A 26,485-nucleotide genomic window follows, 5' to 3' on the forward strand; every position below is an offset into this window, starting at 1 on the left:
TTTGAAAATGAGATTAAAGACTATACATTTTTCTGGTTCTAATATTTTATTGCTAAATGGTTAAACTTTTCAATATGTCAGAACATATCCTTTTCTGGGTTCCTCTGACCAGATCCTAACTTAAATTCCTGAAAACATAAACCTCACTAACAAGGCGATTATGGTTCTCCTAGAAAACAGAGTCTGGCAACAAGGAGGAAATTCTGTTATATTTTTTCCTTTTTTGCAAGAGGCTGGGTTTTGAGGGGAAGGATGAATATCTCAATTATAGAAATAATAGGAATTATGGCCATAGAATTGGTGTTTCATCCCTGAATGCTCCTTATCCCTCAGGTCTTTGTGGTCTTCTTGAGTTGACTTATGGAAACGTTTTTGTGCACCACTTTTGGAAAAAGAGTTCTTAAGCTCCAACAGGTCGGTCTGAGGCCTGGCCACTCCAGCTCTGGGAATCCAACCCACAATAGGTCTGATTTCTTCGTCGTTTTCCATGTTCAAGGTCAACTCTTCTTCTGGCTTACTTAAAAAATGTTCTAAATTGAAAGTTTCCAAGTCTGATTTACTTAAAATACCAGGCTTACTAAGGCTAATAGGATTTTGACACATAATATACTGGTTATGTACGGGAGGTTTAAAATGTTCATACTCAATGTAATGGTTTGGGTTACAGTAAGGTGGAGGTTGGGGTTTTAATGACAGCTGTCTCCAGTACAAATCTTCTGTCTTTTTAGTATCCGTGATTTTTGGAAATGGTTTTATGTCATAAATGTTAGTCAGATCTTTTGTTGGGTAGCAAGGTGGGAGTGCATAAGTAGATAGCAAGCTTTGTTCTTCCTTAATCTTATCTTCAATTTTCTGATTTTTATGGGTCACACCCGCTGGTGTGTTATTGCTAAGTGCCATCATTTCTGCAGAACTGGGTACAAAAGTATGAAAAGTACACAAAACTCTAGGGGTACAATCTGGACAGGAAGGTGGTCTTTGGTGGACAATAGCCTCCAGAGGACGTCGGTTCTGAATCAGTCGGGCAATTCGTCCTTCCAAGGGTATGGAAGGTTTTAAGACGGGATGGAATTTTTCTTGCTATAGTCGAGGGATAAAAAGGAAAAAAACAATTAATTAATAAATTTGGTATTGTAAGGATATTGCCACAACTGGCAGGTCAAAAGTCATATCCATTTTCATTGTCTGAGTAAACACAGGATGGGTGTAGGCGTGCACATTGCAATGTTCTTTGATATTTATTTATTTAAAGACATTGAAATTTGGGTCCTGATAACACGTTTTTCTCGTCTGTTGGTTTTTGCTAATATGAAAAGGGCATATTTTATTTGGCTGTAGAAAAATTCCTCTATGTTGGAACTCTTTGCTTTCCAACTTTCAAAGATATAAAAGAATCACTGGAACAAAATTTCTGCCCATCACCAACAGACGATGTTAACAGTTATGTGCAGTTATTTAGTCTCAGCCAAAGCCTCCTTTATTAGGCCAAGGCAAGTGTTCTTAAACCTTGGTGAATCAGAATAAGCTTTGGAGCTGGCAGAAAATGAGATTCCTCAGCTTGATCCTCGGAGATTGTGATTCAGAAGGTTTGCAGTGGAGCTCAGGAATCTGCTTTTTAACAACCATCTTGGGTGATGCTGAGGCCAGTGATGTGCTGTGCTTGGAGAAACATTGGTCTGAGGGGAGTTGTCATATCTCTGCTTCTTTTTGAGATGTTTTATAAATATTGTGAACTCAATCATGTCTGGTAACTGCAAAAGTAGTGAGTGAGTATACATCTGTCTGTGGGGGAGTAGGCGGAAGAGCAGGTAGTTGATTTGGAAGGGGCATGAGGGAACTTTCTGTGATGATGGTAATATTCAATATTTTGATGGAGGTTTGGGTTACAAAGGTGTGTGTATGTTTCTGTCAAAACTCACTGAATGTACAGTTAAGATTTGTGCAATTTCATTGAATGCATATTTTACCTTAAAAGAAAAAACTGCAAACAAACTGAACTCTGATGAATGATATGCATGCTGAATGTTTAGAGGTGAAGTATACCAATGTTTGGAATTTACTCTGAAATACATAAAAAATAATGAAATGTATTGATGGATGCTTGGATGGATGGAAAGATGGATAGATTATGTGGTAAAATAAGTATAGTTAATTGCTGATGGTAGAATCTAGGTGACGGGGATATGGGTGTTAACTGTAATATGTTTGAAAATTTTTATTTTATTTTTAATTTTTTCCGAGGAAGCCTATCCCTGAGCTAACATCTGTACCCATCTTTCTCTACTTTATATGTGGGATGCCTGCCACAGTATAGCTTGCCAAGTGGTGCTGGGATCCGAATTGGCGAACCCCAGGCTGCCAAAGCAGAACATGCAAACTTGACCACTGTACCACCAGACTGGCCCTGTTTGAAAATTTTTATAATATGTTGAAGAAAAAAATTAAAAAAGAATAGATGTATGATGATGGTAGAATTGATAGCAGAGATAATGAGAACAGTGAGAAAATAATAACTGTAGTTTGGAACTAGAAAACAAAATGAACTTAGGAATATCCTTTTGGAACTAATTTTTTCATGGTTGGAATTTCCATACTGTTATTAATAGATATGTTATAACCTTTAGTGAATCAGGTTTGAGTAGATACTATGAAAAAAAGAAAAAAAATCCCAGCTCTTTGAAATGCTTTGTTAAATTTGTCATAAACATAAAAGTATAGGGTGTATTATATCTTACTTTGACAGTATCCTTTTATGCAAGAAGCAGTTTTTAGTACCTTTATTTTATTGTACTACAACAAAATGGCCAGCCCTGGTGGTCTAGTGGTTAAGATTTGGTGCTCTCACCTCAAGGCCCAGACTCATTTTCTGGTTAGAGCACCATACCACCCATCTGTTAGTTGTCACACTATGGTGGCTGCATGTTGCTGTGATGCTGAAAGCTATGTCACCAGTATTTCAAATACCAGCAGGGTCACCCATGGTAGACAGGTTTCAGTGGAGCTTCCAGACTAAGACAGACTAGGAAGAAGGACCTGGCCACTCACTTCCAAAAAAATTGGCCATGAAAACCCTATGAATAGCAGCAGAGCATTGTTTGATACAGTGCCAGAAGGTGAGAGGATGAGTCAAAAAGACAAGGCAGGGTTCCGCTCTGCTGTACACAAGGTTAGAATTGACTAGGAGTTGGAATCAACTCAATGTCACTAACGACAAACAACAAAATATTTCTTACATGTGTTTACTTTACACATATTTATGTGTAATGTGACTTCTGAGAGTCTGTTATTTATGTTTTAGTCAGAAACCAGCAAGATTCACTGAAACTTTCTTTCAAACTTCCAACTATTTTCAGCATATTTTATCTTGTTAATAATAAAAATTTAGGTGTTGATTTACTTGCACAATAATTTTGCATATAATATACTTGACAAGCATCCTTTGTATAACTGTATATGTATTTCTTTGTAAAAATGATAAAGCTACTTCCTGAGGGGGTGAACCTTATAGGGTCCAATCTGTGGAAATCTAGACAGTTGCTGAACACACTTGACAATGTCAGAGTATACATACAGTCTTTTCTAGCCTTAGAGATTGCTTGTTGCAAGTGGAAAATAAAGAAAATTAAACACCCTTCGGTGAATGATAAAGCACAGTCTATGGAACTGCTTCTGATGTTATGATTTTATATTGCCTTGGGAAATACTGAAGCGAATGTAAAATAAATGTGTTCAGTTCAGTCTAAAAAGAGTTAATACTGAAATATCTTACAGGTTTTTTATTTGTCTTTCCGCAATTTACATCTTTGAAAATATTAATTTTGTTTTAAAAGCTTTGTATTTTTAGAGGATAAAATTTAGGCCCTCAAAAAACAACACAAATTATACTATTGGGTCATTTTATTTCATTTACATAATAAGCCAACAGATTATAACTTCTGTCACTAAAGGGATTGATCATTTCTTTCAGGCCATTTCACATAATCAATTAAGAAATCCCCATGGATATTTGCAGAGAATTTATTGGCTTTTGATTGTAATTCAACCAACTCTCAATTATTGTAGATATCAGGAAGAAGCCTTTATCTCTTCAAAAGCAGTGATAATGTACCAGATATACAAATATGCAGAGTCACAGAATTTATTAAGAATCTCATTAAATTACCAGGTAAGTGTTTGTAAACCAGTTCCTTTGTAAATTTTAGCAGCAGTAGCATAGTAGAAAATGTGCACAAAAAACAGCACTGTGAAGAGGAAAACAAACCTTGCTTGATCTTCAAAATAGTGGACGAGGAGTTCAAACCATTTCAAATTAATTTAGAATTAACTTCTAAAACGAATTAAATTATCCCTTTGCTGGCTTGGTCACCAATACTCATGAAGCAAACAAAAAGTGGGCAAAGCAGGAAGGAGCCCAACACCTGGACACTTTCCCCCTAAATAACTGAGAGTTGACTGCAATTACTTACAGGCTCTGGGTCAAATCCTATCTGTCCAGTTAACTCTGCTACCTCCTTTTCATGGTAATCATCCAGTTCAAGGGGGTTCATGGGCCCCAGACCTTAATGAAAATATCACATCTTATTATTTTGTTAGAGTAAATGAAGAATGGCACTTAAATGACCTTTTATAGAAAAACTTACCCATTCCCCTGTGATATAAGTAGAACCAATAAAATGAAAGCCAACTTTACCTCCCAGTTACCCACTAAGAGAGACACACTACCCACTTTAATTCTATTAGTACTTATATTAGGAAACAAGGAAAAAATATTAGAAGATGAAAGCTTATAACAGCATTTGTTAAATATTCCAATTTTGTTGTTTTTACTTGTGTTAAAATGAATTCATACCTGTAAAATCATGAGTGTATGAAGTGATCCAGTGGCACCTCTCAAGGTTTCTTTGTATGTTGGCTTCTTTTAGAGAGCAAATAGGGTCCCACGAACTTAAAGAAGTGTTAGGAGCGAAGGTTTTAGGAGGTTTTGGGTAGAATACTGGTTTATTTTTCCCAACACATTTAGGAAACTAGAATATGAACATAAAAGATAATTGCTGTTAATGTCATCTAGTAGCATAAGGGCTGATGCACTATCTAGCAGGAAGGGGGGAAAAGAAAATTCTAGGCTAAAGTCAGATACATATTTTTTCTTTATTAATTACTAATATTCTACAACTGTAACCGTATTTAGAGGTAAGCACAATGTTTTGTCAAAGGAATGGTGAGGTCTTTTCTAAAAATCTTTTGCTTTAGCAGGGACTCAATGTACACTGACGAAATGTCCCTAGAAATACTCTACCCCCAGTGAAATTTTATTAGAGATGTAAAGGTCTCTCAGGTGCTCCTTTGGCTAAGTTTAGCTAAAATTGTCTGCCCCCAATTCTCTCTCCTTGCCTGAAATGACACCATTTGATATCTTTTATGAATTTCTGTTGAAGGTTAAGTCACTCAAATTCATTAAAATTTTTCATTCTGTAGACATAACTGCTTACCATGGAGTTTTATTTTGTATTTTCAAAAGGAAGTATGCACGTAAAAGTGAATCAATGAGTGAGTTTCATTGCAGCCTTTTTTGGTTACTTAGCAATTCACTTTTTATCAGATTGATGACACTCAAATATTTACTGAGCACCTACATGTGCAAGGTAATGGCAGGAAACAAGGATGGATCAGAAACAAATCTTGCCATCCAGGAGTGAATTGACTAGAAGGGGAGATAAGGCTTGAACACAAATGACTATAAGATGAAAAGTAACTCTTTGTTATAAAAGAGGTTAAGACAGGGGCCGGCCTGGTGGCATACTGGTTAAGTTTGCGTGTTCTGCTTCGGTGGCTCGGGGTTTGCAGGTTCAGATCCTGGGCATGGACCTAGGACTGCTCGTCAAACCACGCTGTGGCGGCATCCCATATACAAAATAGAGGAAGATCGGCACAGATGTTGGCTCAGAGACACTATTGCTCAAGCAAAAAGAGGAAAATTGGCAACAGATGTTAGCTCAGGGCCAATCTTCCTCACACACACACACACACACACACACACGCACACACACAAACCAAAAAGAGGTTAAGACAAAATTATTTGGAAGTTCAGAAGAGGGAGAGATTGATTCCAGCTGAACAGGGAAGTAGGGCTGGGAGTGGAGATGGAGGGGGGAGACAAGAGGCCATGTATGTCATACCACAGAAAGTAGGCCTTGAATGACTTGCAGAGGTGGGGAGGCTAAAGGAACAGCAAGAGCAGGGGTATGGATGGTGGTGGAAAGTATGGAATTAACATTTCTTGAACACTATGCAGTTGTTGCCCTCACAGCCAGGCCCATTCTTAACATTTGCAGGTCCTGGGGCTAGAGTACAAATGGAAGCCCACCTTCCATTAGTCTAAAGAGTTTAATTTATAAAGCAAGCAAATAAACTGTTAAATAAAAGATGTTCTGTTCTCCTACCTTGACAAAATATCTTTGTAACCACCTGGAACACCAGGTCCAGATTTAGACTTCTTAGACTATCCTGAGTTCTACACTGGGACATGGTGGTTCAGGAAGAGCCTGAAGCTGGCGTCTGCCCTCAGCACCCTTTACTGCTTTCTTCCTACCTCCAGTTCCATCCCAGGCTATGAAGTGCCTTGAATATGAGGGTACCCTAGCTTTCAAGTTCAAGCTCCATATACCTATTACCTCCGCTTCCAGCAAACAGCCATCTCCTTGCCATCCCTTTGGCCTAGAGGTAGATACTAGCTTGACAGCACTGTCAGCCCCTGGGAGGATGGACCTGAAGAAGAGACCCCATGAATGCCCTGGAACTAGGTTCAAAGCCATTTTGTCAGGGAATTCTGTGGTCCAACATCAGTCTGGGGTGGGAGACAGGCAAGCATGGGCTCTAGATGGCCATATCCTCTTGTCCCCATAAACCCCCTGCCCCAAAGGGAGGGCACAGGCAGAGGAAGGCCAGAGCTGGGCCCTCTAAAGCATGGGGCACTCTAAAGTTCCTGGGCCCAAGGTGAGGCTGCTCACAGCAACCCTTCGAGGTTGGAGTGATCCCCATTTATATATACAGAGGAGTCATGGTAAAAGGCACTTGGAAATCTGTCTCAAGAAGTACAAAATAACCACCCCTATCAATCTTTAACAAATATGTGGCTTGCTGATTCAGGGCTAAAGAAAGCCCTCTTTGTTCTCCTTGTCTTTATCATGATTTGCAAAGCCAGCTTACTTAGAAAGAAGGACTTTTTTCAAAGATTATTCTGAGGGGCTGGCTTAATCTTGTGTCTTACTCTGGTTTAACAACAGTGATTACTGAAATGCAATCAAGGGCACAAAGGAAGAAAATAGGGAATGTGAAATTTTACTGTAAACTGTGGTGTCTTGAGGAGAGTTTAAAGAGTCAGGAAACATTTTTTTTATTGAGTTAATTACAGGTTAGAATCTTGTGAAATTTCAGTTGTACATTAATGTTTGTCATTCGTGTTGTAGGTGCACCACTTCACCCTTTCTGCCCATCCTCCACCCCACCTTTCCCCTGGTATCCACTAAACTGTTCTCTTAGTCCACATTTTTAAATTCCTCATATGAGTGGAGTCATACAGAGATTATCCTTCTCTAACTGGCTTATTTCACTTAACATAATTCCCTCAAGGTCCATCCATGTTATTGCAAATGGAATGATTTTGTTCTGTTTTACAGCTGAGTAGTATTCCATTGTATATATATACACATCTTCTTTATCCATTCATCTGTTGATGGGCACTTAGGTTGCTTCCACGTCTTGGCTATTGTAAATAATGCTGCAATGAACATTGGGGTACATAGGACTTTTGGGATTGCTGACTTCAAGCACTTTGGATAGATACCCAGTAGTGGGATGGCTGGATCGTATGGTAGTTCTATTTTTAATTTTTTGAGGAATCTCCATACTGTTTTCCATAGTGGCTGCACCAGTTTGCATTCCCACCAGCAGTGTATGAGGGTTCCTTTTTCTCCACAACCTCTCCAACATTTGTTACTATTAGTTTTAGATATTTTTGTCATTCTAATGGGCGTAAGGTGATATCTTAGTGTAGTTTTGATTTGCATTTCCCTGATGATCAGCGATGATGAGCATCTTTTCATGTGCCTATTGGCCATCCATATATCTTCTTTGGAGAAATGTCTGTTCATGTCTCCAGCCCATTTTTTGATTGGGTTGTTTGATTTTTTGTTGTTGAGTTGTGAGAGTTCTTTATATATTATGGATATTAAGCCTTTGTCAGATATATAACTTGCAAATATTTTTTCCCAGTTAGTGGGTTGTTTTCTTGTTTCAATCCTGTTTTCATTTGCCTTGAAGAAGCTCTTTAGTCTGATGAAGTCCCATTTGTTTATTCTTTCTATTGCTTCCCTTCTCTGAGAAGACATGGTGTCTGAAAAGATCCTTTTAATACTGATGTCAAAGAGTGTACTGCCTATGTTTTCTTCTAGAAGCCTGATGGTTTCAGGTCTCACCTTTAGGTCTTTGATCCATTTTGAGTTTATTTTGGTGAACGGTGAAAAAGAATGGTCAATTTTCATTCTTTTACATCTGGCTTTCCAGTTTTCCCAGCACAATTTGTTGAAAAGACTTTCTTTTCTCCATTGTATGCCCTCAGCTCCTTTGTCGAAGATAAGCTGTCCATAGATGTGTGGTTTTATTTCTGGGTTTTCAATTCTGTTCCATTGATCTGTGCACCTGTTTTTGTACCAGTACCATGCTGTTTTGATTACTGTAGCTTTGTAGTATGTTTTGAAGTCAGGGATTGTGATGCCTCCCGTTTTGTTCTTTTTTCTCAGGATTGCTTTAGAAATTCAGGGTCTTTTGTTGCCCCATATGAATTTTAGGATTGTTTGTTCTAATTCTGTAAAGAATGTCATTGGGATTTTGATTGGGATGGTGTTGAATCTGTAGATTGCTTTAGGTAGAACGAACATTTTAACTATGTTTATTCTTCCAATCCATGTACATGGAATGTCTTTCCATCTCCTTACGTCGTCATCCAATTCTCTCAGAAAGGCCTTGTAATTTTCATTATATAGGTCCTTCACTTCCTTAGTTAAATTTACTCCGAGGTATTTTATTCTTTTTGTTGCAATTGTGAATGGTATTGTGTTCTTAAGATCTTTTTCTGTTAGTTCATTATTAGAATATAGAAATGCTACTGATTTATGCAAATTGATTTTGTACCCTGCAACTTTGCTGTAGTTGTTGATTACTTCTAAGAGTTTTCCAATGGATTCTTTGGGGTTTTCTATATATAAGATCATGTCGTCTGCAAACAGTGAGAGTTTCACTTCTTTCCTCCCTATTTGGATTCCTTTTATTCCTTTTTCTTGCCTGATTGCTCTGGCCAGGACCTCCAGTACTATGTTATATAAGAGTGGTGATAGAGGGCATCCTTGTCTCATTCCTGTTTTCAGGGCAATGGCGTTCAGTTTTTGCCCATTGAGTATGATGTTGGCTATGGGTTTGTCATATATGGCCTTTCTTATGTTGAGGTAGTTTCCTTCTATGCCCATTTTGTTCAGAGTTTTTATCATAAATGGCTGTTGGATCTTGTCAAATGCCTTCTCTGCATCTATTGAGATGATCATGTGGTTTTTATTCCTCAGTTTGTTGATATGGTGTATCACGTTGATTGATTTGCGGATGTTGAACCATCCCTGTGTCCCTGGTATGAATCCCACTTGATCATGATGTATGATCCTTTTGATGAATTGCCGAATTCTGGTTGCCAAAATTTTGTTTAGAATTTTTGCATCTATGTTCATCAGTGATATTGGCCTGTAGTTCTCTTTTTTCGTGGTGTCCTTGTCAGGTTTTGGTATCAGCATGATGTTGGCCTCATAGAATGTGTTAGGAAGTATTCCATCCTCCCTAATTTTTTGGAATAGCTTGAAAAGGATAGGTATTAAATCCTCTCTGAAAGTTTGGTAGAATTCCCCAGGAAAGCCATCTGGTCCTGGGGTTTTATTCTTTGGGATGTTTTTGATTGCTGTTTCAATCTCTTTCCTTGTGATTGGTCTGTTCAAATTGTCTGCCTCTTCTTGAATGAGCTTTGGGAGATTGTAGGAGTCCAAGAATTTATCCATTTCCTCTAGCTTATCCATTCTGTTGGCATATAGTTTTTTGTAGTATTCTCTTATAATCCGTTGTATTTCTGCAGAGTCTGTTGTTATTTCTCCTCTTTCATTTCTGATTTTGTTTATTTGAGCTTTCTCCCCTTTTTTCTTTGTAAGTCTGGCTAGGGGTTTGTCAATTTTATTTATCTTCTCAAAGAACCAGCTCTTTGTTTCATTGATCTTTTCTACTGCCTTTTTCGTTTAAATAGTATTTATTTCTGCTCTGATTTTTATTATTTCTCTCCTTCTGCTGACTTTGGGCTTTCTTTTTTCTTTTTTCTCTAGTTCAGTTAGGTGTAGTTTAAGATTGCTGATTTGGGATGTTTCTTGTTTGTTAAGATGTGCCTGTATTGCAATGATTTTTCCTCTTAATACAGCTTTTGCTGTATCCCATATGAGTTGGTATGGCATGTTATCATTTTCATTTGTTTCCAGGTATTTTTTGATTTCTTCTTTAATTCTTTCAATGATCCATTGCTTGTTCAGTAGTGTGTTGTTTAGTCTCCACATCTTTGTGCCTTTCTCAGCTTTTTTCTTGTAATTAATTTCTAGTCTTATAGCATTATGATCAGAGAAGATGCTTGTTAATATTTCAATTTTTTTAAATTTGTAGAGGCTTGCCATGTTTCCCAACATATGGTCTATCCTTGAGAATGTTCCATGTGCACTTGAGAAGAATGTGTATTCAGCTGTTTTAGGATGAAGTGATCTATATATGTCTATTAAGTCCAATTGTTTTAGTTTTTCATTTAGCTCCACTATTTCCTTGTTGATTTTCTGTCTGGATGATCTGTCAATTGATGTGAGTGGGGTGTTGAGGTCCCCTACTATTATTGTATTGTCAGGAAACATTTGAGAGTGGAGAGCTGGCCAATTTCCAGTATGTTAAGGTGACGTTATTCTGAGAGGATAGCGAGAGAGGGCCTGCTGGTGGTCAGTCACTCAGTAGGTATTCATTGGTTAAATGTACTGTTAACAGGGTAAAGCTTGTATCTGAGTGGGAGGTAAGTGCAAGGCAGGAAGGAATTCCAGTTCCTGAAATGTTACTATCTAGGCAGACACTTGAGTCTACAAAGGAGGAATGTTGTGAATTTGGAATACATTCTCAGAGGAATAGTGCTATATAAACTGTAGTTACATTCCCAGCCTAGACCATAAAATCTATGTAACTATAAGTTATTTAATAAACATTTACTGAATACCTATTGCATGCAAATCTGTGCAAGGTTCTAAGGTCTCTGTACTCAGCATCAAAACTCCATAAGTTGCCATAACATAACAGAAATTAATACTGTTGTAACAAATCAAAGCAAAAAAATTAAATATAGTTTTTTGTTTTGTTTTAGTCTTGAATGATGGGCTTAACCATGTTTAATAGGGGAGCAAGAAAAGGTTTATTGTGGAGACCACTTTACCCTTTGGAGATTTAGTACTGGGGACACTGGCTCTCTATTAAATCGTATTTCACTTAATTCTCTTGTATCAGCACCATTTTTGCATTAAGAAGTTATGATTAGGAACTTTTTTTATTTACATATGAAATGGAGAGGGGGAGAGAGAAAGAGAAAAAAAGAAAGAGAGGGAGAGAGCACGCCACAACGTAGATAAGAGACCTGGCAGGAATTTAATTTTTTTGGTATGTAGTTAAGACTTTGGAGAAGAGACAGTTGAAGGGAGAAGAAGATGCATAATGGGAAAAAAGGGCTGCCTGGGACAGAATGGAGGAAACGTGGAGGGTACAAGACCCATGGGGAACATGAGTGGTAGGGAAGAGAGAGTGTGCCAGTTTGTTCCCATTCTGCATACCCTGGTTTTTGCTGGAGATAGGCAGGTAGGAGGGTAGGGCTCAGGGTGGTGATGGCAGCAATGGAGAGGTGCACTGTGGGCAACCAGTTACTTGACAAGATGACTCATTTCTAAGGGAAGTGCCTGTGTGGTTGCTAAATTCATTATGGTTATATGAGGATGAGTGTGGATTATGGCTGCTTTTGTGGAGAGACAGAACTGTCCTAAGACTGAGGCATGTATCTCCAAGAGCAGGATGAGCATTTTAGATTAGAAAGATGACAGATGGTTGAAGAAGGAAAACCAAACTCCTTTGTAAGGGTGATGATACGAGTAAGTGCTTTTACCAAGGGAAGCCAAAGGTCTTCCCAAATATTTAGAGTTAAAGGAAATTGGGTAGTAGGCTCAGGTTTTGAAAATGGTTTGTTAAAATATTTCAAATAGTTCAAGGTTAGGGAGGTTTATGGAACTTGACCTCTGTGCTTATCTCATCTTACTCAAAGATAATTAAAGGTAGATTTCATCCTAAAGAATATTTTTGTATTGCAAAAGCTAAGGCTAGATGCTTGAGTTTTGAGAAACAGAAAGGACAAAAGTCTTTAGCCACATGAGCAAGTGATGACAAAAACAGCCCAGAAGAATCAAATATTATAACCTATTTGCCAATTATAAAAGGAAGTGGAATGTTCTGGTTGGCTTGGTAATGGGTGGAAATGGCCAGTGAGAAGAGATCACAGAGGGAAGAGAGTGATGGCAGGAGAGGCGCTGGCTAGAATGCAGTGGTCAGTAAGGCCTCTGGTGGGGAAAACTGAGCCAGGTCAAGGAGACAAAAAGGTAGGGCAGCTCTGGGGACTGGGTGGGAAAGAGGGACCTAGATTTCTTGGCTCCAGAAGACACAGGCTTCAAATACATGTAATGTAAAAGGATGAGGGCAAAATGACATTTATAATAGTCTGTTAAAATTAAGCCCCAGCACTTAATTTTTAAAAGGTTAAAAATACTCTTTTATTTAGAATGTTCTCTTTTCCAAGACTACCTATTTCTTACTGTTGCTAGGTCAACAAAATGTTATAATCATTGGAATAATAATACTGACAGCAGCTAACATTTATTATGAGCTTACTATCTGCTAATATGGTGCCAAGTGCTTTTACATGCATTTCATTCTCAAGAGAACCCTATCAGGTGGATTTTCTTATTATTCCTGTTTTATTTAAGAGGAAACTGAGGTATTGCAGGGTTAAGTATATTATGCAGGGTCATACAGCTGGTAAGTTTTAGAGCCAGGAGTTGAGCTACTTTAAAATTCACACTCTTTACTACGCTCTTAAACAACTGAGCTAACCGGCCACCTACACTCTTTACCAATGTGTTAAACATACTTTCTTATTGGCTTGGATGGAAAATACTAAAATATGGCTCCTAGAGTTTTCTTTTTTACATCTAGGAGACACATTCTTGGAACTCTTCTCAAGTTGTTGGTGTCTCTCCTTTTCCTCCCACTGGGCATAGGGTGGAGTAGGAGGAGAGAGAAAACTGTTAGCCCATAAATGTAAGTTACAAGTTCTTGAACAAGGCATTCTTGCCATGAGTTCCACCCTCAGGGAATGATGACTACACTTATGATGTGGGTGGGGTACAGCCTAGGAACTGAGATTTCTAAAAGCACTCCAGGTGACTCTAATGTGTAGCTGAGGTTGAGAACCACTGCTGCAGCAATGGGAAAGAGAAATACTATTAAAAAATCCTCCTTTAACAAAAATAGAATATTGCAGATAAAGTTGAAGACTCTTTGACCACTTCCTCCAGTTAAGGGTGAAAGGCAGGGGAGGACAAGTACAGGGTATGATCCTAAAGGGAAAAAAACAGATGAGTCATCAGGTACACTCATCAAACTCATTATCAATTTTATTTTTATTTCTTCATCCAGGGAAGTGCATAACTTGATTAGGATTAGGGAGAGCCAGAAGAATGACTGCAAGTTTGAAAATTAAGATCAGTTAGAACAGGTTAAGAAAGTGGGATTACCCATTAGAAGAGGAGTCAGATCAGTCAAAAATACTTATGTACAAAGTGCTGTGGGGACTATACATATTATAAAATATTCTGGTTTAAAAGAGCTTGTAATTTATTTGATGAGATACAAAATACATGTGAAAAGTTATTGGTTGAAGTAAGTGTTGTAGAAAGTAAGAAGAAGGAGAAATCACTTCTGTTGGAGTAATAATGCTTTAGAAATTATGGTGCTTTCTATTTTTCAAAGTGCTCTCATATCTTTCATATGATCCTTATATCCTGTGAAGTCTTTAGGACAGATTTTACTGAAAGTATGCCAATAAATTTTATTAATTAAGGCTCAGAAAAGAGAAACAATATTCCTTAAATCAGTTGGAGAACAATTACAGATATAGGACTGACTAGAACATAGGTCTCTTGCTTTGGGTCTCTTTCTACTATGCAACAGAAACAATGAGAATTGAGCTGAGCCTTGAAGAATGAGCAAGTCTTAGATGGGTAGGTAGGCTTTGAGAGGAGAGCACTCCAGGAATAGGAAATGGCCATGAACCTGCTGGAGGACCAGCCAGTGGAGCCAGGCTATAGGAAGGAAGTAAGGCCAGATCCTGAAGGGTCCTTGTAGCTCAGTTAAAGCATTGGGATTTACACTTAGGTAAAGGGGTGCTAGTCAAGCTTGTTGCAAAGGGGTGTGACATGAAGACAGCAGCATTTTAATGGGTAGGTAGAAATGAGGGACATTGAAAGAAGAAACTAAACTACAGAGCTGGAGACTGGCTATTAGAACACATAATGATGGGATGGCCTTTAGAATAACTTCTCATATTTCTGAGTTGCTTACATACAGATTTTGCTTGAAAGAATGAAAGAGAGCCAGTAAAACAGACGATTCTTTAAGGATTTTTCTTATAACTTTACCAAAAAACCCCAGGAAATCGCTTACTTCATAGATGACTGTGTGACATTGCAGTAACCATGCTCTAGCCTGCCACAATGGTCTTCCCAAGTAAAATTCAAATATTTCCAGCCTTCCATAATTATTTCTTGCCTACCTCATGGATCGTTAGACGCAAGGAGATAATATATGGAAAACGGCACTGTCTCTCACAAATTAACTGGCCAATGAATGTTAGCTATTATTATTTTCAAATGTCTAGATGTTTTCCTTCATGATTTAAAACTTTCTCTTTTTACCCACGTGGAGTCATGGTACAGAGGTTATGAGCAGGAACTGGAGTCTCACAAGCCTGAGTTCTATGATCATGAGATAGTCACAAACTCTCTGAGCCTCAGTTTTCTCATCTATAAAATGGGAATGATGATACTGACCTTTTGAGGTTATTGTAGGGGTTAAATGACATATCAAAAATGGTTAGTGTGTATCAATTTCTCAATAAACAGTGGGTATTTTATTTTATTTTTGATTCTACACAACATAACGGTTGGGACAATACATTGCCAATCTTTCTGAGAGTCTCCCATTTACTCTGTATTTCGAGTTACTTGATATATTATGAATCATGAGACTAGAGTTGGGGGATATGCAGTGAGTGAAGTACAGTCCTCCAACACCTTCTTTCCGGGGGAAACCGTTTTTTGGTAACTGGGAAAATGTTACCTCACTGCCAAAAGTATATACGAAATCAGCTAAGAAAACAAAGAAATGTGAATCATGGTCAAAATCTCAAATTTTTCACCCAGATAGAAAAGGAATACAATCCGTCTTTTGGATTTTTATAAATGTATAGAGTAAAAACATTTTTTACTTTGTTTTAACACACATTTTAAAAGATACTTACATCATAATATACACCCTGGCCTGGCCAAATCAAGGCTTTCTTCTTTGAATCCATGGGAAAATCAAGCAGTTCATATCTGTAAGGATTCCCTGAAATTTTTAAGAAAAGCACTGTTATCCTGAATGTACAAGAACAGCCTTCTAATTAATGGGATTTATGGGTGAAATAAATAGAAACAAGATAATAGGAGGTAGAGAGGAATGCAGGTGCATTAGGAATGCCTAAATATCAAGAGATGGAGTTAGTACTTGCTTACCAAAAAGGTATTAAAAGAGAACATTTTCTTTTCTTTTGGAGGAAGATTAGCCCTAAGCTAACTGCTGCCAATCCTCCTCTTTTTGCTGAGGAAGACTGGCCCTGAGCTAACATCCGTGCCCATCTTCCTCTACTTTATATGTGGGATGCCTGCCACAGCATGGCTTGCCAAGTGATGCCATGTCTGCACCCAGGATCCGAACCGGCGAACCCCGGGCTGCCAAAGCGGAACGAGTGCACTTAACCACTGCACCACTGGGCCAACCCCAAAAGAGAACATTTTAAAGAATACAGCTTCTTAGGTATTGGTAGTAGTTTGATAAGCTTTACCAAACACAGTATGGCTTACCCTGGTCCCATGCTAAGTTGCACGTTAAAGAATGCTCTGAATTACCCATATGTAATAAGAACAAAGGCTGGCATTTATTGAACATTTACCATGTGTCAGCACTGTAGTAAGTGTTTTATATTTATTATCACACACATTTTTCATAACATTACTGTGAGAAATGTACTGTTATTTCTAGTTTAATGAATGAGGGAACTGAGGGACAAAGAAAATAAGCAATTTGCCCAAGATCACACAGGTAGTAAGTGGAAAAATTCAGACTTAGGCAATCTGGTTCTAGAACCTGCACTCTTAACCTATATGCTACTTATTTCTAATAAAGAAGAGTAAAGATAAGTGGAAGAGGAGAAAACCTAATGCAGTACTAGCTTCTGGAAAGGTCTTTCATAAGGGTTATTAGAATATATTCATCTTTTAAAAATCCCCTATGAGTGACAGACTGGTCAGGGACAGATAGATGCCTGGAAGAGCAGAAAATTAAGGCGGGAACTTATTTCTTCAGTCTCTGATCTACACTGCACTGAGAAGCATTTTTATAAATTCATTTTCTTGCTAACTGTATGCACTTCATTTAATTTCAGAAATTATCTAATTCAGAATTGAAATAAATAAATTTGCTTTGACAATTTACCTAATAAGATCATAAAAATTTCAATTGCTTAGGTATCCTATCTTGTAGTTCTTTTCCACAGCCTCCCCCCCACACCCTTTCCCAATATAACTAAGCATAGTACTTGACAATAAGGTACTGAGGTTGATATTGATGATGGCAGTATTCTGTTCTTACATTTGGGTCCAAATATTCAGGTACAGGGGAACTGCATTACAGGATAGTTCTTGGGTTTTACTTACCTCACAGCCTAAATTCATTCAACAAATATTATGTTTGCCTACCATGTACCTTTTCTGTCATCCTCAGTTACCTTCTCTCTAGTATCTTCAACGTTTCTCCATAGGTTTCTTTTGTGTCGAAGTGTCTAGTGTGGGAGAGACTTGATGACTAGTGGGCTCACCGTCCTCTCTAATAAAACATGACTGGGAAGACCCCAAGGTTTGTATCAGTAAGAAGACACTCCAAGGTGTTAAGAGGAACTGAACACACTGCTCCCAATACTCTCTGAGTCTTACTTCAATGAGGGTCTTTCAGTTGCATCACAACTGCCACACCCATGTCTGGACACTGATACTCTGAACTCATTGTCCCTTGTGCTGATCACCTGAGCTAGAATGGAATTTTTAAAAGCTAAACCATAAGAGAGAGCAGGAAGGAAATAAAAATAGAAAATACAAGTAGAATAAAACCATAAAACCAATCAATTCTACAATGTTTGGTTTTGCCATGGGAGGCTCTGTATAAAGAGGAAAGGCTGAGAGCATCTGTGGAGAATCTGATTTAATTGGTCTGGGGTAGGGTTCCAGCTGATTCTAAAGTACAGCCACAGTTGAGAACAACTTTCCTAATCTACTGTTGGTCACAGTTTTGTGACTTGAGTCCTTTGCCCTCATTTAATTTTATTATTGAATATACTCCAAATATAAGAAGAATGAATACTGTTTTGATTTCAAATCATATTTTACCTCTTGTCTTCAAAATCTTTGTATCATAAGGCTTCGTGGGCACAGTGGGAGGAAATGGCTGTTGGCTTCGGGCTTTAATGCCAGTGTAGAGATCCTTAGGTGATGTAAAGGTCGGGAACATGGCACCGCGAGAGATGTGTGTGTGGTAGGGGTGTTCAATCGGATACGGGGAGCAGATTTCTCTGAGATTTAGTTGAGCAAACAAAACATTATAGAAAGAAGTGCAATTGAAAAAAATTAATCATCAAATATTTACTGGGACCCTTCTTTGTGGCAGGTACTGTTCTAATCCCTGGGAATAGGAGAGTAGCCAAAGTCCCTATACTTATGGAGTTAGCATTCTTGTGGACTATATACCATAAAACATAGGAAATTTAAAACATGTTGCTAGACAAATCAAAAGTAAATTTAATTTTTAAAATAAATACTACTGAATTCTTTATCAGTGAATAATACTCATAACTGACATAAAAATATGAAGCAGAAGATATATGAATTTTGTAGTTTTTAGAATGCTACAGGAAGAATTTCTAGTGGCTTTCAACTCCTGCCTCTTGTTTTAAGAGGATCCCAGTTTATGGAATCGTTTTGAGCATTCAGCTTCAGTATGCCAAGTGACCTCTAGCCGTCTTAGATTGGACTTTGAACTCAGGCCATCTGTTTCTTTAAGCAGTCAATACAGAAAATATATGGCCTGTTTATATACCCAGTACTGTTGAGAAATAAAAAACCCAAAAATAGCTGGTACACTGAAGGAAAAAGAACCCAACAAGTTAAAAAGACCACAGGGATATAATTTTCCTATCATTTGAAGAACTAGTAGAGTTTTTAAAAAGAACTAGCAGAAGTTTAAAAAAAAGCTATGTGAGAGCTGTCTAAATTAGAAGAAAATTGAGATTAGGAAGCCCATGGAATAGAGAAATGTTATATGGAATTAGAAAATAAAGTGAAAAAAAAGTAAGACCCGTGTTGGTAGTTGAACTGTGTCCTCCCAAAGTTTGTATGTTGAAGTTCTAACTCCCACTACCTCAGAATGTGACCTTGTTGGGAAATAGGGTCATTGCAGATGTAATTAGTTAAGATGAGGTCATACTGGAGTAGAGTGAGCCCCTAATCCAATGTGACCAGTGTCCTTATAAAAAAAGGAAATTTGGACACAGACACGGACACAGGGAGAATGCCATGTGAAGGTGAAGGAAGCTCTGGGTGATACATGTACAAGCCAAGGAACACCCAAGATGCCAGCAAACCCCCAGAAGCCAGGAGGGAGGCATGAAACATTCTCTCAGACTCTCAGAAGAAAGCAACTCTGCCGAAACCTTGATCTCGGACTTCTAGCCTCCAGAACTGTGAGACACCAGATTTCTGTTTTTTTTTCCAGCAAATATAACCAGGGAGGACTCAGACCTCCAAAAGAGCACGTGCAAGCAGTGAGAAGTAGGTGTGTGCCAGGAGTATGGATGCTCTGGGTTCTTATAGGAGAATAGCTAAAGAAAGAGTTTAAGAGATTAACTGGATTGAATGGTGACGTCAGCATCATGGTGGAGTGAGGTCTCTCAGAAATATTTTCCCTCCAATATACAACAACAAAAAATCCATACTCCAACGGAAACTAGGTGTTGCAATACTTATATCAGATAAAGTAGACTTCAAGATAAGACAGGTAAAGAGAGACAAAGAAGGGCAGTATATAGCCACCAAAGGGACACTCCATCAAGAAGAAATAACATTTATAAATATCTATGCACCCAACACAGGAGCACTAAAGTACATAAAGCAACTATTAACAAACCTAAAAGAATACATTAATAATAACACAATAATAGTAGGGGACCTGAACACTCCACTCACATCAATGGATAGATCATCCAGACAGAAAATCAACAAGGAAATAGTGGAATTAATTGAAAACCTAGACCAGATGGACTTAATAGACATTATATATGTCTATATATAGTCTATATAGTGTTCTATATGAACACTCCATCCAAAAGCAGCAGAATACACATTCTTCTCAAGTGCACACAGAACATTCTCAAGAATAGACTATATATTGGGAAACAAGGCAAGCCTCAATAAATTTAAGAAGATTGAAGTAATAACAAGCATCTTTTCTGATCACAATGCCATAAAGCTAGAAATTAATTACAAGAAAAAAGCTGAGAAAAGGACAAAGATGTGGAGACTAAACAACATGCTATTGAATGAGCAATGGATCATTGAAGAAATTAAAGGAGAAATCAAAAAAATCTGGAGACAAATGAAAATGAAAACATACCATACCAACTCATATGGAATGCAGCAAAAGCCATATTAAGAGGGAAATTTATCACAATACACGCTTACCTTAACAAACAAGAAAAAACCCAAATAAGCAATCTCAAATTACACCTAACTGAATTAGAAAAAGAAGAACAAACAAAGCCCATAATAAGCAGGAGAGAAATAATAAAAATCAGAGCAGAAATAAGTGCTATTGAGACAAAAAAAGGCAGTAGAAAGGATCAATGAGACAAAGAGCTGGTTCGTTGAGAAGATAAACATATTGACAAACCCCTAGCCAGTCTGACAAAGGAAAAAAACAGAGAAAGCTCAGATAAATAAAATTAGAAATGAAAGAGGAGAAATAACAACAGATGCCACAGAAATACAACAGATTATAACAGAATAGTATGAAAAACTATATGCCAACAAAACAGACATGCTAGATGAAATGGATAAATTCTTAGACTCTTACAACCTCCCAAAGCTGAATCAAGAAGAAACAGAGAATCTGAATAGACCACTCACAACTAAAGTGATTGAAACAGTAATCAAAAGCATCCCAAAGAATAAAAGCCCAGGACCAGACAGCTTCCCTGGGGAATTCTACCAAACTTTCTGAGAGGATTTAATATTTATCTTTCCCAAGCTATTCCAAAAAATTAGGGAAGATGGATGCTTCCTAACACATTCTACAAGGCCAACATCACTCTGATCACCAAATCACCAACATCACAACATCACCAAAGCCAGACAAGGACAACACAAAAAAGGAAAACTACAGGCCAATATCGCTGCTGAACATAGATGCAAAAATCCTCAACAAAATTTTGGCAACCTGAATACAGCAATACATCAAAAAAGATCATACATCATGATCAAGTGGGATTTATTCTAGGGACACAGGGATGGTTCAACATCCACAAATCAATCACTGTGATACACCACATTAACAAAATGAGGAATAAAAACCACATGATCATCTCAATAGATGCAGGGAAAGCATTTGACAAGATCCAACAGCCATTTATGATAGAAACTCTTAACAAATGGGGACAGAGGAAACTACCTCAACACCACATATAACAAACTCACAGCCAACATCATACTCAGGAAAAACTGAATGCCATCCCTCTGAGAACAGGAACAAGACAAGGATGCCCACTATCACCACCTTTATTCAACATAGTACTGGAGGTTTTGGCCAGAGCAATTAAGCAAGAGAAAGGAATAAAAGGAATCCAAATTGGGAGTGAAGAAGTGAAGCTCTCACTGTTTGCAGATGACATGATCTTATATATAGAAAACCCTAAGGAATCCATCGGAAAAGTATTAGAAATAACTAACAATTTCAGTAAAGTTGTGGGGTACAAAATCAACATACAAAAATCAGTTGCATTTCTGTACTCAAATAACGAACTTATAGAAAGAGAACTCAAGAATACAATTCCACTTACAATTGCAAAAAAAAGAATAAAGTACCTAGAAATAAATTTAACTAAGGAGGCGAAGGACTTACACAATGAAAACTATAAGACATTACAGAAAGAAATAGATAATGACATAAAGAGATGTAAAGAGATTCCATGCACATGGATTGGAAGAATAAAGATAGTTAAAATGCCCATACTACCCAAAGTAATCTACAGATTCAATGCAATCCCAATCAGAATCCCAATGACATTCTTGATGGAAATAGAGTAAAGAATCCTAAAATTCATATGGGGCAAGCAAGACCCTGAATTGTTAAAGCAATACTGAGAAAAAAGAACAAAGCTGGAGGCATCACAATCTCTGACTTCAAAATATACTATAAAGCCATAGTGATCAAAACAGCATGGTACTGGTACAAAAACAGGCACACAGATCAATGGAACAGAACTGAAAGCCCAGAAATAAAACTGCACACATATGGACAGCTAATCTTTGACAAAGGCGTCAAGAACATACAATGGAGAAAAGACAGTCTCTTCAATACATGGTATCAGGAAAACTGGACGGCCACATGCAAAAGAATCAAAGTACACCATTATCTCATGCCATACACAAAAATAAACTCAAAATGGATCAAAGACTTGAAGACAAGTCCTGAAACCATAAAACTCCTGGAAGATAATATAGGTAGTACATTGTTTGACATCGAACTTAAAAGGCTCTGTTTGAATACCATGTCTTCTCAGACAAGGGAAACAAAAGAAAAAATAAACAAGTGGGAGTTCATCAGACTAAAGAGCTTCTGCAAGGCAAAGGAAACTAGGATCAAAACCAAAAGACAACGCACCAATTGGGAGAAAATTTTTGCAAATCAGCTATCTGATAAGGGGTTAAGCTCCATAATATATAAAGAACTCACACAATCGAACAACGAAAAACAAACAGCCCAATCAAAAAATGGGCAGAGGATATGAACAGACATTTTTCCAAAGAAGATATTTATTTCATCAATAAACAGATGAAAAGATGTTCAACATCACTAATCATCAGGGAAATGCAAATCAAAACTACACTAAGTTACCACTTTATGCCTGTTAAAATGGCTATAATCACTAAGACTAAAAATAACAAATGTTGGAGAGGGTGTGCAGAGAAGGGAACCCTCATACACTGCTGGTGGGAATGCAAACTGGTGCAGCCACTATGGAAAACAGTATGGAGATTCCTCAAAAAACTAAAAATAGAACTACCATATGGCTCAATTATCTCACTACTGGGTATCTACCCAAACAACCTGAAATCAACAACCCAAAGTAACATATGCACCCCTATGTTCATCGCAGCACTATTCACAATAGCCAAGACATGAGTGCCCATTGACTCATGATTGGATAAAGAAGATGTGGTATATATACACAATGGAATACTACTCAGCCAGAAAAAAGGACAAATTCATCCCATTTGCAACAACATGGAAAGACCTGGAGGGAATTTTGCTAGGCGAAATAAGGCAGTCTGAGAAAGACACACAGCAGATGGTTTCACTCATATGTGGAATATAAACAAGCAAGTGGACAAAGAAAACAGTTCAGTGGTTACTAGGGGAAGAAGAATGGGGAGTGGGCAAGGGGGAGGGTAGAGGGGAGCTCCTATGTGGTAACAGACAAGAAATATTGTACAACTGAAATTTCACATTGATGTAAACTATTACAAACTCAAATTAAAAAAAAAAGATTAACTGCATTTATAGTGCTTAAAATTATAACCCATCAAAGCTGTGGGAAAGCTGTTTAATGTCTGTATTTATCAGGTCAAAACAAATGTACAGGTTGTGCCATGAACGTTAGTGTTAGAGTCTTGTTATATAATTTTTCCTTTCACTGTTTTCTAAGTGTCAGCAAAATTTATCTAGTAGCTTCTGCAAGTCACTATGGATGGTATGACTCTGAAATAATGAGAATAATTTCTATAAGAAACATTTAAAATGCCTCATTGCTTTTCCATCATATGATAGTTTTCAATCCCAAGAATTTTTTGTTGGTTTTGCATATATTCTCTAAAATGTTTTTCCCCTCAGATTCTAGAAATGTATATTTCCTAGCAAATAGTACTAAGGTATATGTAGTAATGATTTAGGAAAATGTATTTTACTCTAAGACCTGAAAGCTATGGACTTTGTGTGTCTTGAGTTTATGTTTATTATGAGATTTCATTCAATATCTTGTATATATTGCAAAGATTATTTTTGTTTGTTAAAAATGTTGCAAAATTTTATCTTGAAATAAATTTTTAATTTGTATCCCATTCAAGTTTTGGGTACAATTGTATTAAATGACCAGAATGTATATTTATTCCTTTAAATTAAGACTATGTAGAAAATGAATATGTTCCTGTTATATTAAATGATGTATAAAGATTACTTTCCATTTTGTGTCTTAAGTCCCTAAAAAGAGACAAAGAATAAGGAAAAGGGTGTAGAACGTCACTCACTCACTCAACCACACACACATTTAAAGAAGGGAGTTTGGTTTCTCTTCAGTGAGTCATCCAGTTGGAGGCATGGGCTGTTCTGCCCTGTTGAACAAGATTTACCAAGATGTTTGTCAAGATGTTACCCGGCTCTTCCGGGGGATGTCTGAGGAGTTCAGGCCAGAGGAGGAGACTTTGGAACTTGTCAGACTACAAGCAGAAAGGTGACCAGAGAAAAAGAACCCAACGAAAAGGGCTTTACTTTTAACAAAGGTTTTTGCATAGTTGTTTTTACAAAAACAACCCCAAATGAGCTAGTCTTTAATTTTAATAGCCTTTTGAGGAGATCTTTGCTTTAACTGAAGCACAGTTTTTAAATGTCAGCTTAATATTTTCAGTTAAAGATTGATAGGGACTCCAGTAGCACCAAGCACACCTGGTGCTCAGGTCCTAGTTTCTAACACCATTCTCCAATAGAAGGAACTGGGCTCCTTGGAGAAGCAGCCAATTGTAGGAGTGGGGCAGGAAACGTACAAGATGAGCCTGGAGCATCTTGTAGCACCAGAAAGTAAGGAAGCACTTAAAGAAAAAACCAAAAGACCCTACAACGATAAGTGATGAAATACACAAAAATAAAACAAAACAAACACACACACGCACACACACCGTCCAGAATGATAGGGGCATGGATACAGGAGCCAACTGAGAGTCCCAATGGCCAATATGAGTAACAAAAGATAGAAAATACTGCAGGATTACTACTATAGTACCAAAGTACAAAATAAATGTCCATGAGTCCATACTGATATAAATAGGTGATGGAATAAATAAATAAATGGGGGAGCACAGACAAATCTCCCATGCAGAAGAATGCTAAATAATTTACGTAGGTACTCTGTCCTCAAGGAGGTGGAGCGTAATTCCAGACTGAGTAAGAGTGGGCTGCACACAGTGACTTTCTTCTGAAGAGTATAGGATGGAAAGGGGAGAAATGATTAACTGTACAGTGGGGGCACCTGGTAAACACGACCTCAGCTAGGTAATCAAGGTCAACGTCAACAGTTATGTTGACAGCAGGTACTCTTGATATGATGGATGAAAATGGCACTTTACCTCTGTGTTCTTCCTCCCCAAAACATTACCGCAGTCTAATCATGAGAAAAACACCAGACAAATCCCAACTGGGGGACATTCCACAAAAGATCTGACCAGTAATCCTCAAAACTATCTAGGTCATAAAAAAAAAGAAAGTCTGAGAAACTGTCACAGCCACAAGGAACCTAAGGAGATATGACCACTAAATATAATGTGGGATCCTGGAATAGAAAAAGGACATTAGGGAAAAACTGGGGAAATCTGAATAAAGTATGGACTTCAGTTAATTGTAATGCATCAATGTTGGCTGATTAATTGTGACAAATGTACCAGACTAATGTAAGACGTTAATAATAGGGGAAACTGGGTATGAAGTATATGGGAACTCTCTGTACTATTTTCCTAATAATTCGTTAATAATAGGGGAAACTGGGTATGAAGTATATGGGAACTCTCTGTACTATTTTCCTAATAATTCTGTAAATCTAAAACTATACTAAATTCAAAAGTTTATTTTAAAAAGAAGATTAGCAGGGGATATAATTGGGGAAAATCAGTAGTACCATTACCTTGCACTTGTACCAGCCTCTCCTCTCACTTGTTAAAATCTTTCAGGAAAAGTCTCATTTTGTCCTCATACTAAGACATATGGAATGCCAGTATTTTTTTCCTTGATTGTAACAGGGAAGGAAAATATAAGTTGTATACTTACCCTACTGTTGAATTAGGTGGTTTGGGTAACCTAGAATAAAAACAGGAAAAAAATCCTAATTTATACTAAAGACATTTCTTTCTTTGTTTCTTTCTTTTTTGATGAGGAAGATTGATCCTGAGCTAATATCTGTTGCCCATCTTCCACTTTTTGCTTGAGGAAGATTGCCCCTGAGCTAACATCTGTGCCAATCTTCCTCTCTTTTGTCTGTGGGATACCACCACAGCATGGCTTCATGAGTGGTATGTATGATCAGATCCAAACCTATGAAGCCTGGGCCACTGAAGTGGAGCATGTGAACCCAACCACTAGGCCACCAGGCTGGCCCCTATTAAGGACTTTTTATAACTTACTCTCCTATTAGAAACTTGCTTAAGTATAAAGATGTATCCTATTTTCATACTACAGTATCTTTAAGATAATATTCTTGATTGATTTTATGGAACACTGAATATTGAGCAGACATATATATCATCATATCTCAGTTGTCTGTTGATCATTTTTTTCCATTCTGCTTATTCTAACTGCAGTCTCACCCACCACCCGTTTTGCATTTCTTATTTGCAGTGCAGGTACAGGACTGACCACTTCTAATGAGAACACAGATCTG

At 37.6% G+C, this 26,485-nt stretch overlaps 1 protein-coding gene and 1 long non-coding RNA gene across 8 annotated transcripts in view; one reads left to right on the top strand and one right to left on the bottom strand.

Annotated features, from left to right (window-relative positions):
• LOC106783078 (uncharacterized) overlaps nt 1–26,485 on the top strand; it is a 259,582-nt gene that overhangs the window by 15,124 nt on the left and 217,973 nt on the right. The gene's annotated exons all lie outside the window — the stretch shown is intronic.
• Nucleotides 192–26,485, bottom strand: part of SPMIP4 (sperm microtubule inner protein 4) — a 49,674-nt gene continuing 23,380 nt past the window's right edge. Inside the window, exons 5-10 of the mRNA XM_001498834.5 lie at nt 25,876–25,905; nt 17,904–18,085; nt 15,722–15,810; nt 4,850–5,024; nt 4,467–4,558; nt 192–1,080 (exon numbers count right to left, since the gene is read on the bottom strand). Coding sequence (XP_001498884.2) covers nt 262–1,080; nt 4,467–4,558; nt 4,850–5,024; nt 15,722–15,810; nt 17,904–18,085; nt 25,876–25,905 — 1,387 coding nt within the window. The 3' untranslated portion in view covers nt 192–261. The remainder of the gene's footprint in view (nt 1,081–4,466; nt 4,559–4,849; nt 5,025–15,721; nt 15,811–17,903; nt 18,086–25,875; nt 25,906–26,485) is intronic.

This window comes from Equus caballus, chromosome 4 (genome assembly GCF_041296265.1).
Source record: "Equus caballus isolate H_3958 breed thoroughbred chromosome 4, TB-T2T, whole genome shotgun sequence".
In the NCBI taxonomy this organism is placed as follows: Eukaryota; Metazoa; Chordata; class Mammalia; order Perissodactyla; family Equidae; genus Equus; species Equus caballus.